The 12,267-nt window shown below is 39.7% G+C and overlaps 1 protein-coding gene across 3 annotated transcripts in view; it reads right to left on the bottom strand.

Annotated features, from left to right (window-relative positions):
• Window positions 1-784: 784 nt before the first annotated feature.
• The window catches only part of CERS6 (ceramide synthase 6), a 312,414-nt gene continuing 300,931 nt past the window's right edge, over window positions 785-12,267 (bottom strand). Inside the window, exons 9-11 of one of the 3 annotated variants that reach the window (XM_032355853.1) lie at window positions 9,605-9,761; window positions 9,055-9,078; window positions 785-6,475 (exon numbers count right to left, since the gene is read on the bottom strand). In XM_032355853.1, coding sequence (XP_032211744.1) covers window positions 6,323-6,475; window positions 9,055-9,078; window positions 9,605-9,761 — 334 coding nt within the window. In that variant the 3' untranslated portion in view covers window positions 785-6,322. Of the gene's footprint in view, window positions 6,476-9,054; window positions 9,079-9,604; window positions 9,762-9,860; window positions 10,126-12,267 lie in introns of those variants that run through there. The other 2 variants (XM_032355855.1, XR_004288761.1) reach the window with 2 other exon arrangements.

Raw genomic sequence — 12,267 nt, 5'->3', positions numbered from 1 at the left:
ATATATATATATAATGAATGTGTTAACTATGTTGAATTAATATTTATTAAGTGGAGTACATGGTGTCAGATGGTGAACTGAAGCTCAGCAAGAGACCACAAGAGAACTTGAAATAGGTTTATTATTCACATGGCTTGCCTCGAAGGACCACAAGGGTTGTGACAGCAGGTTGAAGACTGGGACAGGGCTTGGGGCATATTCCTTCATTAGGATCTGTGAGTAGATTGCTTTGGGCTTCCTGGGCTAAGGCTGGATGGGTCAATGCGAAAGAGTGGGATTTTGGTAAACCCCATGGCAGTCTTATTAGGAGCAACGTAAGGCCTTCAAGGCGCTGGAAGGGGAGACTGTTGATCACAGGGGCTACTGGGGAGGTCATATCAGGGACTTGCATTTGCTTGTGAGTCTCAGGGCTGCCCTGTAGGGTGTGCATCTGTTTGAGAGGCTAGGGTCAGTTTAGGGTCCCTGCACGGCACCTTGCAAACAAAATGGATACTGGGGCAGCAATACTATGGAATAGCTTAGCTAAATTCCTGACAAGATAGAGAGATATATGTTGTATGTTATATATATATGTGCATATATATATATATATATGACATATATATATATGACATATAAATATAATACTACCTTTCCAGTAATCAAAATGATAACTGGGATTTAAGGAAAGTTTGCAAGAAACTAGGGATGATGTGTGTCCTGAAATAAATCCTGTCCAGGATGATGAGACAAATTACCCACAGCAGCCCAAGTGCGCTTAGAGAAAATGTTACTGACACTTGACTCCTAATACTTATCTTTATTATGAAAAGTGTTTCCAAAGTAAAATGATCCTCATAATGATTGCTTCCAGAGATCAAGAATGAATAATTATATTTTCATATAAAAATCAGCAAAACACAGTAACAATACATAAAATAATTCTAATTGGCTAACAGTACATCATTCCATTTCTGACAGAGATGCTCAAGCACTGAATTGTCTTAAGAAAACAAGTTAAGCTTTTGTCACCTATCCTATTTCTCACTGCAAATTGAAAAAAAAAAAATCAAATCCCCAACGAACCCTCTCCCCCTTTGCTTGGCCACAAATGGCTATGGAGGTAACTGATTCTATGGGCACACCAAGAGCTGATGAGAATCATAGGCTTAGAGGCTTTACGAAACTTTTGGAAATCAGACTTGGAGGGGGTATTCCATCTTCAATGAGTCTCTAAGTTAAACTCCCAGAATTGCCACAGAACTGTTGCTATTATAGAGCTCATTTATCTTTGGTAACTAATCTTTAAAAGCCTCTAATTTTTTAAGGGCAGTTTTACGACAGTTTAGAAAAATTACTGTAGATCCAAGAGAAAAAAAGATGATCTGAGTCTAATTTTTCACTTAACATAGAAATCATACCAACAGCTGTGGTCCCTGGTTTCCAGGCCATGCAACATACAGCAAAACAGGAAACCAAGCTTTCATGAGCCTCTGGAGGAAAACACGATTACACGGGCCCAATACTTTTTAAGAAAAATGGAATCAGTCGGAGAAAAGAAGTGTGGTCAACCACTGATCCAAAGTCTGTTGGGAAGCTGATGGCAGATAAGTGACAATATTTTGGTTTCTTCTTATCAAGAGTTCCAGGAGGCTGAGAGGAATGTGGGTGGATGAGATGAACAGATAGATCTTGGGCTAACCGACCCCTCCCATCAGTTCCTGGCAATCTTGAGAAGACCTGGTCTTGTGAAGATGCCAAACGACAGGCCATCTGGCTGCAGAGACTTTTATTTCTTTGAGCTGATGGGAGTCCTAGCTTGTGGCCCTTTGCTAAGCCATTCCTTTCAAAGGCTTCAAGGCTGAACTTCAGTTACAAAGACCTGGAAAAGGTTCAGGTTGTCCTTTCCGTGTCTGCGGAGCTTACAAATTGTTTCTTATAATGCTTTATGTCCTCTAATCAAGTTTTCTCCATGAAAACCAGCATCAGCGATGTTCCCTCTGAATATATATGAGAGATGTTAAAACTGCACAGAGTGAACAAATGGATAGGCCTCCCCGGCGTCTACTGAGTGTCCCTTAGAGGAAGGGAGGGGACTGTGTACATAAAGGCGGACCACAGGGTCCTTCTCTGGCGGCTTCCATCAAGAACTACTGTGGCCACAGTGAACCAGTACCAATTACTATCTGCGGCATTATGCATGACCCCAAGGACTGTTACGATTACTGAGGGTATTCCTTTCATGAACAGCATATGCTGGAGAGCAAGTGTAATAGCCAGAGCTAACTGCATTTTTTCGTCCCACACGAGTTACCTAAAAACTGAAGCGGCTTGTCATCACTTTCTCATCAGGCTGAGTTTGACCTAATTTGGTTTTCTCTTAATTGAATGTTCTAAAGATTTCAGGGACACTATTTATCTACAGAGCAGAATCAGCCAAAGACAAAGAAAAAAAAAAAAAGTAAGCTAATTAGTATCGTAAGACCTCAACTATCACAAGAAATGTAAACATTTAACCTTTTGTTTCCAAAGGATTTCTTGAAGCCTCTCCGGATATTAATGACATCATCACATACACAAACAAACAGAATCTCTTAACACCTTTGGAATTATTCTCTACGCTTCAAATTAAGAAAAAACACTCAAATATTCAGGCAACTTTGGCATTAACATTCTGAGAAAGGGACCAAAATAACTATCGATACAAAGTCATGAACAGAATGGGAACAATCATGGGGGTCCATAAAGGCTTCTCAGAAGAGCTCTTTTGCAAAGACTCAGGTAAACTGAAATCTCCTTTTTTACATCAGCCCAAATAACGATGAGGTTCAAACACGAGAAGTGGGAGATCCAGGCCCTTCCTGCCTCATGTGAAAGCATGTAGTTCACTCAAACCCAACCTCTACCAAATACTCAGAATGCAAGTTGGCAACAGAATGAGACATTTTGAGGATCACCCACCATTTTGGATAAACATGGTCTGATTTTATCTCACTAAAGAGTGATTTCTCTCATCCAACTTCTTGCTTTCTTTGGGGAGTCTACCTTTCTTCCTAGCCCACCATTCTCTGATACCTGTTTCATTATCTGATGGTACCTCAGGACACCATCTGTCTAGCAGCCTGGCAGGAATTGGATGATAACAAAACCTTGAGGTGAAACAGCACCTATATGCATTTTCCCCAACATTCAGCTTAATCATCCAAAATACTGACAGTTATTCAATTTTCCACATGTGTACCACTAAATTTGGAAATGTGAACTACATTTGGCTTATGTGCTGACCTTAGGTCCTCTGTGATCTTAGCCTGAGGCAAGAGAAAAGATCCTACCAACTCTCATCTGGGTGAGTGGCATGAACAGGAAGTTGAGAGGGAGGTGGGAAGTTTCTCTTATATACAGTGGATTATTTTTATGAAAAGAATATAGATAAGGATGAGTCAGTGCTCTTTTGGTTTTATGTTTTTGGAGAAACATAAATGTACATACATAGATCACACACTGTCATATCATTTATCGACCCACGGCCAAATTCTACTTGTTTTCTACTTTTTTTTCTCCACTAAGAGATCTAGAAAAGCTATATAGCATTAGAGAATAAAATATTACTTTTTCTAGACTCCTTCCTACACACCCCTTGGTATCCTGGAAGGGTTGGAATATGACCCGGAGGAAGGAGCTATCAACACGGGCTAAGGTAATCAATGGGAAACAACACTGTCAGTAACCTACAGCTGCATATACAAAACGCACTTCCAAAGCTATGGCCTGGCACAAGTAGAAGATAAGATATCTCACATATTTTTCTCTCTCAGTCTTATCATGCCACCATGATAAGGGGGAGGAGTAGAAAGAAATACATTATTTCGCATCTTAACAGGTCTACAAACACCACTTTGATTAATCAAAAAGAACTCTTTGCCCTAAAATGCAAAATGAAATAAAAATCTATAGATACATAGGGGACTGTGTTAAGTGAACGTCACTGGTCGCTGAAGCTCCGAGTGTTCTCAGTCCTCCTTCCAAGGGACTTTTGGGAAAAATAAAAAATTGCTTAGATTTGCCTTTGCTAAGGACAGACTTGGTTTACGTCTTTCCATGCAACTGCCCCAAACCATTAATTTACGAGCCAATCTTTTGAAATTATTCTTCTGTGGTAGAGTATTAGATGACCCGAATTTGAACACATGGTAGTTCTCTGGTTTATTTCTCCCTTTGAAGACCTGCCCCAGACACTACAGCAAGGTACAATTCACTTTTCTTCCCCATAGTTTAGTTGATAAGAAAGGAAACTTGCACCGTCTCAACATTTTTCAGCTGTAATATGCTGTTTCATTTTATATATCTGCATTTTAGCAGATGTTTAGATGACTAACAAGAAATTTTGATGTTTTATGACTGGTCCCAAACCATCCACAAATTACATTCCTAAACATACCCCTGTTTTGTGAAATAAAGTAACAAGGTTTTACGAGAAGAATTAGTTGCTTCGTTTTCTCAATAAACAAGCAGACATATGTCTAAGGCTCTTCAATTATCATTATGGGCCTTATCAGAAACAGACTATTTCATATATAGGTGGGGAAAGATTTAATATTACGGCGTGAGGTTTTTTCTGTTTGGGGGCATTATCTTAATTATTAACTCAGAGATTGCAAATTGTGGGCACAAAGATTTATTTCAATTTTTTCAAAAGTTTGAATCGAATGTGAATGGTTATAGGACATGCACTCCTTAGTATTTCTGATGCTGTGGTCTTTGCTATCCCCTAACTCACACATTTATGCTATTTACTACATTGTGGTGTTAGACTCTTGTTTTGTTTTGTTTATGAAATAAGTGTTTGTAATACCTTTTTATTCCCCCTTACTAAAAGTTGGAAGGGAAGAGATAAAATCTTTGGTTTATGTGAATGGTTTTCTTATTTATACATAAATAACACTGCTGTGTCAGGAGACTATAGCAACTTATTTTCAGCAGCTTTCTCATTGCTGATATTGCCATAGTCCAGTAGAATTTAATTATTTTTTTTGGAAATAGTTCTGTTTGAATAAAAAATCCTGGAAACTGAACAAGTCTTCAAAGAAGCAAACCAGAGGGCTTCAGGTGCAACACCGCTCAGTTTCTAGCAACAGGAGAGTCAGTCTGGGTCATATTTAAGGAGAAAAGACAAACAGTAAAATTGTCCTTCTCCCATTGGCTTTATTTTGCTCAGAAAAATCCAAACACCAAAATCAAATACTAGATAGCGCACTTCCTTCGAATGCTGGCTGCAAAAAAGCGCTTTGGGCTACGGCTGACCTTTGCCAGCTGTTCAAAGTTCCTTTGCTGCGCGAAAATATACTTAGCTTCTTTTTTTTTTTTTTCATGACATGACAGGAGATTGTGGCAATTATAGGGGTAGTGCTGAAATCTGGTTGAAATCCGCTTTCTCTTTCTGTTATTCTCAGAGCATGGGACAAATTCCCAATAGTAAGAGCAATTTCATTGTCTCTAACTATGACCTTAAGCAAAGGTCCTCCTTCAGAGCCAGAGCACTGACCTCATAAGAGGGAATAAAAACAACAACAACAAAAACACACAAACACACACAAACCTCTGTAACCTACAAAGTTCATCTCCAGCTGGCTACTGTACTCACTGGGGATATCCTGGCCGTGTGCACAAGAAATGATGCCTATTCCATAGCAATTTAATACAAAACAATTTTTTAAAGTTCTCAAAAAACCATAGTCTTTAATTTGAGCTGTGCAAATCGACCATGAAGAGTGGCAATGAAAAAGCCTAGCTCATCCTGCCGAAACTTTACACAGGGAAAATGGTCACTGAGGCTATATAGGCAATTTCAAAACCGGCACAGTAACACAAAGAAAGCAAACCTATTCGGAGCAGTACGAGAATCTTGCACTGGGTTTTGCGTGCTCTAAGTGACAAGGTAAGCTGCGACTCCTATCAAACTGAGTTACAGCAATAGAAAGGGGTAGAAGCACATGGAGCATCTCCCTCACTGTCATGAACCCAGAGAGTAAAAGGGATGAGGAAACCCTCTTTTGTCCACAGATTTACAAACAAAAAAGAAATATAAATAATATTCTAAGACAGTACAAATGCAAATACTGTTCCCTTGTGTCAATCACATACAGCATGCCTACGTAGAGAGAATGGTAATTCTTCTTCATTCACAGACAGGACATATGGCAGTGCACTATTCAAAATGCTTTGATAATCCTAATTTTTTTTTTTTCTGGTGCTGAGATATAATGAAAGGAACTGCATTTGCAACTTATTAAATACTTCCAGGAACAAACAGTTCACTTTGTTCGGGACTTGTAGTTTTGAGGAACTAATCATCCACGGAGCAAGACCCAGTCAGGAGGTACCCGTTGGTACCGCTGGTCCCATTGGTGGTGGTCGCCGTGTGAGGGTTCTTCCCTGGAGGTTCGGAGTCTTCCTCATCTGAGCTGGACTCGATATCACTTCGGTCGTCCTTGGACACCTGTGGAATACAAGAAGGTGCGTGTAACCAGCTCCTAAGGAATCATCAAGGTATGGCATGGTCAGAAGAGTATGCGTAATCATCCATGAAGGGAAACAGATGCAAACGTGAAAAATCTAAGAGGATAGGTACACTGCCGTAATAGTTAGTTCTCCTGCAGGGGAGATATGCAATTTGGGTGAGGAAGTCAGTTATTGAGGAATGGAATGTAGGTGGGTTTAGGTATTACAGGGGCCTAGGCATTAAGGTACCTTTGCACAGTGAGAATGTACTAGATCCTGAAACCCACTCTTACTGGTAAAGTGACGTGTTATAAAATTGGAATGGTATTATAGGAATTTGGTACAAATGGATCAATTTACTCTCACACATCACATTCCCCATGAGAATCTTATAAAGGATTCGCTGCACTAATGGAGGGATACACAGGCTCAGATAATTTAAAGCATCATTCTTGTTTGGCTTTGTAATATATTATTTTACGACTTAATTTTTCTCTCCTGTCTGCCAAAATTAAGTAGAAATTTTGTTTTATATACTATGTAACAACTCATGGAGGCAGGAGGCATTTTCGGAACCTGCTGGGTGAGGTCTAGTTTAAAATTAGATTTTAATTTTAAAATCTTTAAAAAATGTTAAAAATCTAGTTTAAAAGTAGATTTCCCAAAGAAAATCTACTGACCAGATCATCACAACTGGACTTCCATCATTCCAGAGTTCTCCAATCCTCTACCCAGTCTCATTATGTAATGAGGATAGCAGGCTCAGGCACCAGCATATGTGCTATTATAAAGGACAAAGTCACAGTCTAGCAAGGAAGTAATTTAGGGAGAGATTAAGAAAACACTCAACTGCTTTTAAAATTAAAATAGTTTGAACCTCCTACTCTATCCGTCTAAATTATGGTAAGCATTTTTACCCAACATGCCTGAGGGCCTCTGAGTAACTGAGCCCTGTTCACTTGTTTTTCGAGTCGGGTGGCTAAAGGGAGCTGGAGGCCTGGCGGCCTGGCTTCCTCAAAGCTTCCCCAAATCCAGCTGCCTGTCTTTCTCTAAGAAGTGCGCTGGCAGTCTCCTGGGAGGTGTATCCGAATGAACTGGGGGCTTTTTCCCATCACGTCCTCCCTGTGCCCCCCATGCCGCCCACTGGAGAAACCACTGTGGCTTCAAGACAACGTCATCTCTGTCAGGTGGGTGGGGAAGAGGCCGTGTGAGAGCTCAGAACTGCTGCTCCTTTCTCACCAGAAACAACCAAATAAAAATGGTACAAATGGACTGCTTTCCAATGCCCCTCAGATTAGACTGAATGCACACGGACCGTCTCCAAGACTATTTAGATACTGAAAGACCAAAAGGACTGAATTGTTTAGGGTACTTGAACCTAACAAACATGGGTCACAAAGACAGCATGAGAGTAAAGCCCCACGACATTGAGACATCCATTAATCATAAATTAAGCTGGTAATAGGAAAGAAAACTCCAGTTTCAGAGAGTGATCAATTTACATCTACATGCTTGGGTTAGATGATTTTTAATTGTATTTGGAAAAAAAAATGATGCTTATGTCATTTTGAAGGAAAGGAATAATTTAGAAGGTCTCAAAGTAACCCATAGAAAAACAGAATTCTTAACCCATGGCCAAGATGAATCTAACTGTCCTAGGTGAACAGCAAGGGCAGATATTCTGAAGCCTGGCATCTGCAATGAGATTAATAATCGTCTCTTGGTAAGACTGTGTCTGCTGGAAAGAGCAATGCAATAAGGATACAAGTAATCGGATCCACCTGTCCTTGGTTACTGTTACCATGAGGACAGCACTGTGCATATTGATGTAATTTGTATCCAGAGGAGGAAAAGGAGTGTTTAATAGAAATACAGGTGCTCATTTTTTTTTTTATTGTCTTATGTTGGCCACCATACAATACACCATTAATTCTTGATATAGTGTTCCAAGATTCATTGTTTATGTAGAACACCCAGTGCTTACAAGTGCTCATTTTAAAGAATAAGAGGTCACAGAGCAAAAATGAACTTTCGTCTCTGAACATTTTATTGATCAAAATATTTTGGATTTATATAAGAGCTGATACTGAGAACTGGCTGCACAGTACGCGACTAGATGTCCCAAGTCCCATGGAAGGGGCCAGCTCTGTTTACCTCACCGAGGACAAGGTGGTCAGGGCAGACAGGGGCAAGAGCTGACGCTCGGGCCTCCATTCTGGTCCATGGTGATCCTTTCCCCAACTTAGTTTTGTTTCTTCTACTTAACTTTTGTCTATTTCTGGTTTTTTTTTTTTTAGTAAACATGTTACACACTGATGAAAAAAATTCCTCTCCTTCTGTTGGATGGTGCAAAATTTAGCAGAATGCAAGCTCTTGCAAAGGGCACTATTCACTGAGCTGTTTCTAGTATCCCTTGCACCTGGTGGGAGCCACAGTTCAGTGAAAGCTTCGGGTCAGTGCCAACTTATTAGCTAGAACAAGACGCATGGAAACAAAAGCATTTTTTCTGAGTGCCCTCCAACAGGCTAACGTGGCACCCGGAACAAGCGGGGAGAGAGAGAGGTATGAGGAACTTACATGTAAAGGGTTCCACTTCCCAGCCTTCCAGGGTGGCAGAAGGAAGAGAATAAACAATGAAAGTAAGAAAATGTCACAGAGAACATTCTGGAAAAGTCACTGTTCCCAAGAAACGTTATTTGAATCAGCCTCATGAGTCCATATTTAAACAGAGAGATTTAACTAAGTTTTATTGGAAAAATCGTAAATGGGCATACTGCATCATAAAAGGAAAGAAGTTATTAAATTTCTGTTCAGCACAAGTTTAATCAGAGAAGAACCATGGGAGACAGAGGGAAAGAAAGAACACGACAAATAACATATCATTTAGTTTAAAATTATAAATGCAGATCAGTGGGAATCATCAGCAAACCAATGCTACAAACTTAAAAAAATTAACTAAGTAGAAGAAAAACAAAATTTTGGTTTGTGTTTCCAGGAGGTTATGCTAAATTATGAAGAAAAAATACAAGATTTCATAAAGTTCAAAATGATAGTGTTCTTGTTGATTAAGAAGAAGCAAAAAACATAATTTTCTGGGATGTATCAGAAACAGTAAGTTTCAGCTTACCTTGCCTTTTGAAATAGCTTTGCAAGCTATTTTTACAATTAAGTAAGACCAGAAGCAGTTCAAGCCTTGTATTAGCAGCAGCAGCAGATTAAAAACCCACCAGGAAGGGTAAGGTCCAACGATCTCCCAGCTTTCAAATAATGTGGTATTTAACACCCTAAGGAAAAAGAGAAAGGAATCATGGAACACAACTTTTCCGTCTGCCTTCCAAGGAGCGTCAACTGCCGTCCAGAAGCACAAGGCCAGCAATACCCACTAATTAGATCCGCCCTGCAAGGATGGTCTGAAGTCGGACCAGGTACTTGGAAGAGTCATCGCTGTAATGATGTCCCTGGTGTCATAACATCCATTATTTAAGCTCTAGCTTGAGCCAAGTGCTTCAGCTCGTCCTTCGCCTGCTGTCGTTTCCTCCGCTCATTTCCGTCCCATTTTTTTGGTTGTGACGCTCTCTCTTACTACTTGTTAAAAGGTCTGTTTTGTTTTCAAAGTTGCTTTTGGTCCTTAAGTAAGCGTGAGGAATACCATTCGATAACATTATAGTGCAAGGGGGAAAGAAAGGGTTAATTAATTCCAGAGACACTCGTTAATAAGTCTAAACTCTATGCGTAGCACAGCAGTGGTCAGAATGCACTTAAGACCCAATCCCTGTCCTCAAGTGGTTTACAGTCCAGTTGGGGAGACCCTATAATGTACTTAATTTTATAAGCCTTCCTCTGGGAAAGAATTGACAATTGAAAGATATCATTGTGAAATGATGCTTGAGGTAAATATTGGAATGATTTTTTTAAAAAAATTTTATTTTGGGGGCACCGATTGGCTCAGTCGGTTAAGCGTCTGCCTTTGGCTCATGGCACGATCCCAGGGCCCTGGCATCGAGCCCCCGCATTGGGCTCCCTGCTCAGCAGGTAGCATGCTTCTCCCTCTCCTTCTGCCTGCCGTTCTGCCTACTTGTGCGCTCTCTCTCATAGATTACAGATTTTTATTTATTTATTTATTTATTTATTTATTTATTTATTTATTTATCTGTCAGAGAGGGTGAGCTCGTGCAAGCACAAGCAGAGGGGGCAGCAGGCAGAGGGAGAAGCAGGCTCCCCACAGAGTAGGGAGCCTGATGCGGGACTCAGTACCAGGACCTTGGAATCACTACCTCAGCCAAAGGCAGTTGCTTAACTGACTGAGCCACCGAGGCTTCCCAATAAATAAAATCCTTAAAAAAGAAAATATTTTATTTTTATTTATTTACTTGAGAGAGAGTGCTCAAGCAGGGGGATGGGCAGAGAAAGAGGAAGAAGCAAACTTGGGCTGAGCAGGGAGACTGATGCAGGCCTCAATCTCAGGACCCAGAGATCATGACCTGAGGCGAAGGCAGACACTTAACCAACTGAGCCACCCAGGCACCTGGATTGATTTTTTTTTTAATTACTTGAATACAACGAATGGTGTATATATGAGGTAGGCAAAAGTATTTGAAGTAATTAGTTCTCTTGGTAACCTACTATCAAGAGCAGAATGGGCAGCCACCTGGGGCAAACTCGTAAGACAAAGACCCCCTTTGCAAGAACAGAAAACAGAAAATTTTAATATATGAAAGAGTGCGATGCATGGTTTGAGAGAGGTTAAGAGGAGTACTTTGTCAATTCACTAAAGGGAAAAAAACCCTCAATGTGCAGTTGGGATAAGAAGTAAAGAAAAAGGGAGAGTGAATAATAGACACAAACAGGCTCCCTGTCCCTAATTTCAGCAACCCACATTTACAGACCAGAATGAAATGCACAGAGTATATCTAGATCCTGTCACACTAGTTGTCTCTCAAGAACAATGTACAATAAACATGGATGTTAAAATCTCAAAATCAGTAATATGGAATTAAATTTGACAATTCATTACAAGTATATTAGTCTTCAGTATAGTAGAATTCATGCTGGTGGAAGGGGACAATATTAGGAAAACTGTTAATATAATGTATTACACCCATAGGCCAAACTGGGACAAACCTAATTATTTCAATAGCACTGAAAGACAGTTGGTAATGTTCAATTCCCCATTGTTGATGTTTAAAAATTAGAACTCAAAGGATTTCCTTAATATGATTTTTACCCAACTCAAGTCAGACATTGCCTTCATATTTAACAACACCACAGTTACTGCCTTTATAATCAGGAACAAACCACAGCCAGCTAGCATCACCAGTATTATTTAACACTATCTGGAAAGTTCTGGCCTTGAGTGTGGTAGAAAGTCAAAGACTTCATTTCAAATACGTAAACATTAAACCTCTGTAACTGTTTTAGAAACAACAAACAATCAAAATTTCCAATAGTAGGGAATGGTTAAGAAATTAGTTTTCATTCTTATTCCAGAAATTATGAACTCACTCAAATATTAAACATGTTTCAAGAGTTTCTTATGATAGAACAAAATACATAGTATCACCTCAACTTCATAAAATAAATGCTATTGACCCTTGAACAACACAGGTTAGGGGCACCAAAGCTCTATGCAGTCAAAAATCCATGTGTAACTTTCGACTCGCCAAAAATTTAACTACTAATAGCTTACTGTTGACCAGAAACCTTACCTATAACAGTCAACACATATTTTGTATGTTATATATATTATATACTGTCTTCTTTCAGTAAAGTTAGCTAGAGAAAGAAAGTATT

The sequence above is a fragment of the Mustela erminea genome, chromosome 8 (genome assembly GCF_009829155.1).
Source record: "Mustela erminea isolate mMusErm1 chromosome 8, mMusErm1.Pri, whole genome shotgun sequence".
In the NCBI taxonomy this organism is placed as follows: Eukaryota; Metazoa; Chordata; class Mammalia; order Carnivora; family Mustelidae; genus Mustela; species Mustela erminea.
Note: the sequence above shows the minus strand (reverse complement) of the source record. Positions and strands in the feature narration are given on the sequence as shown.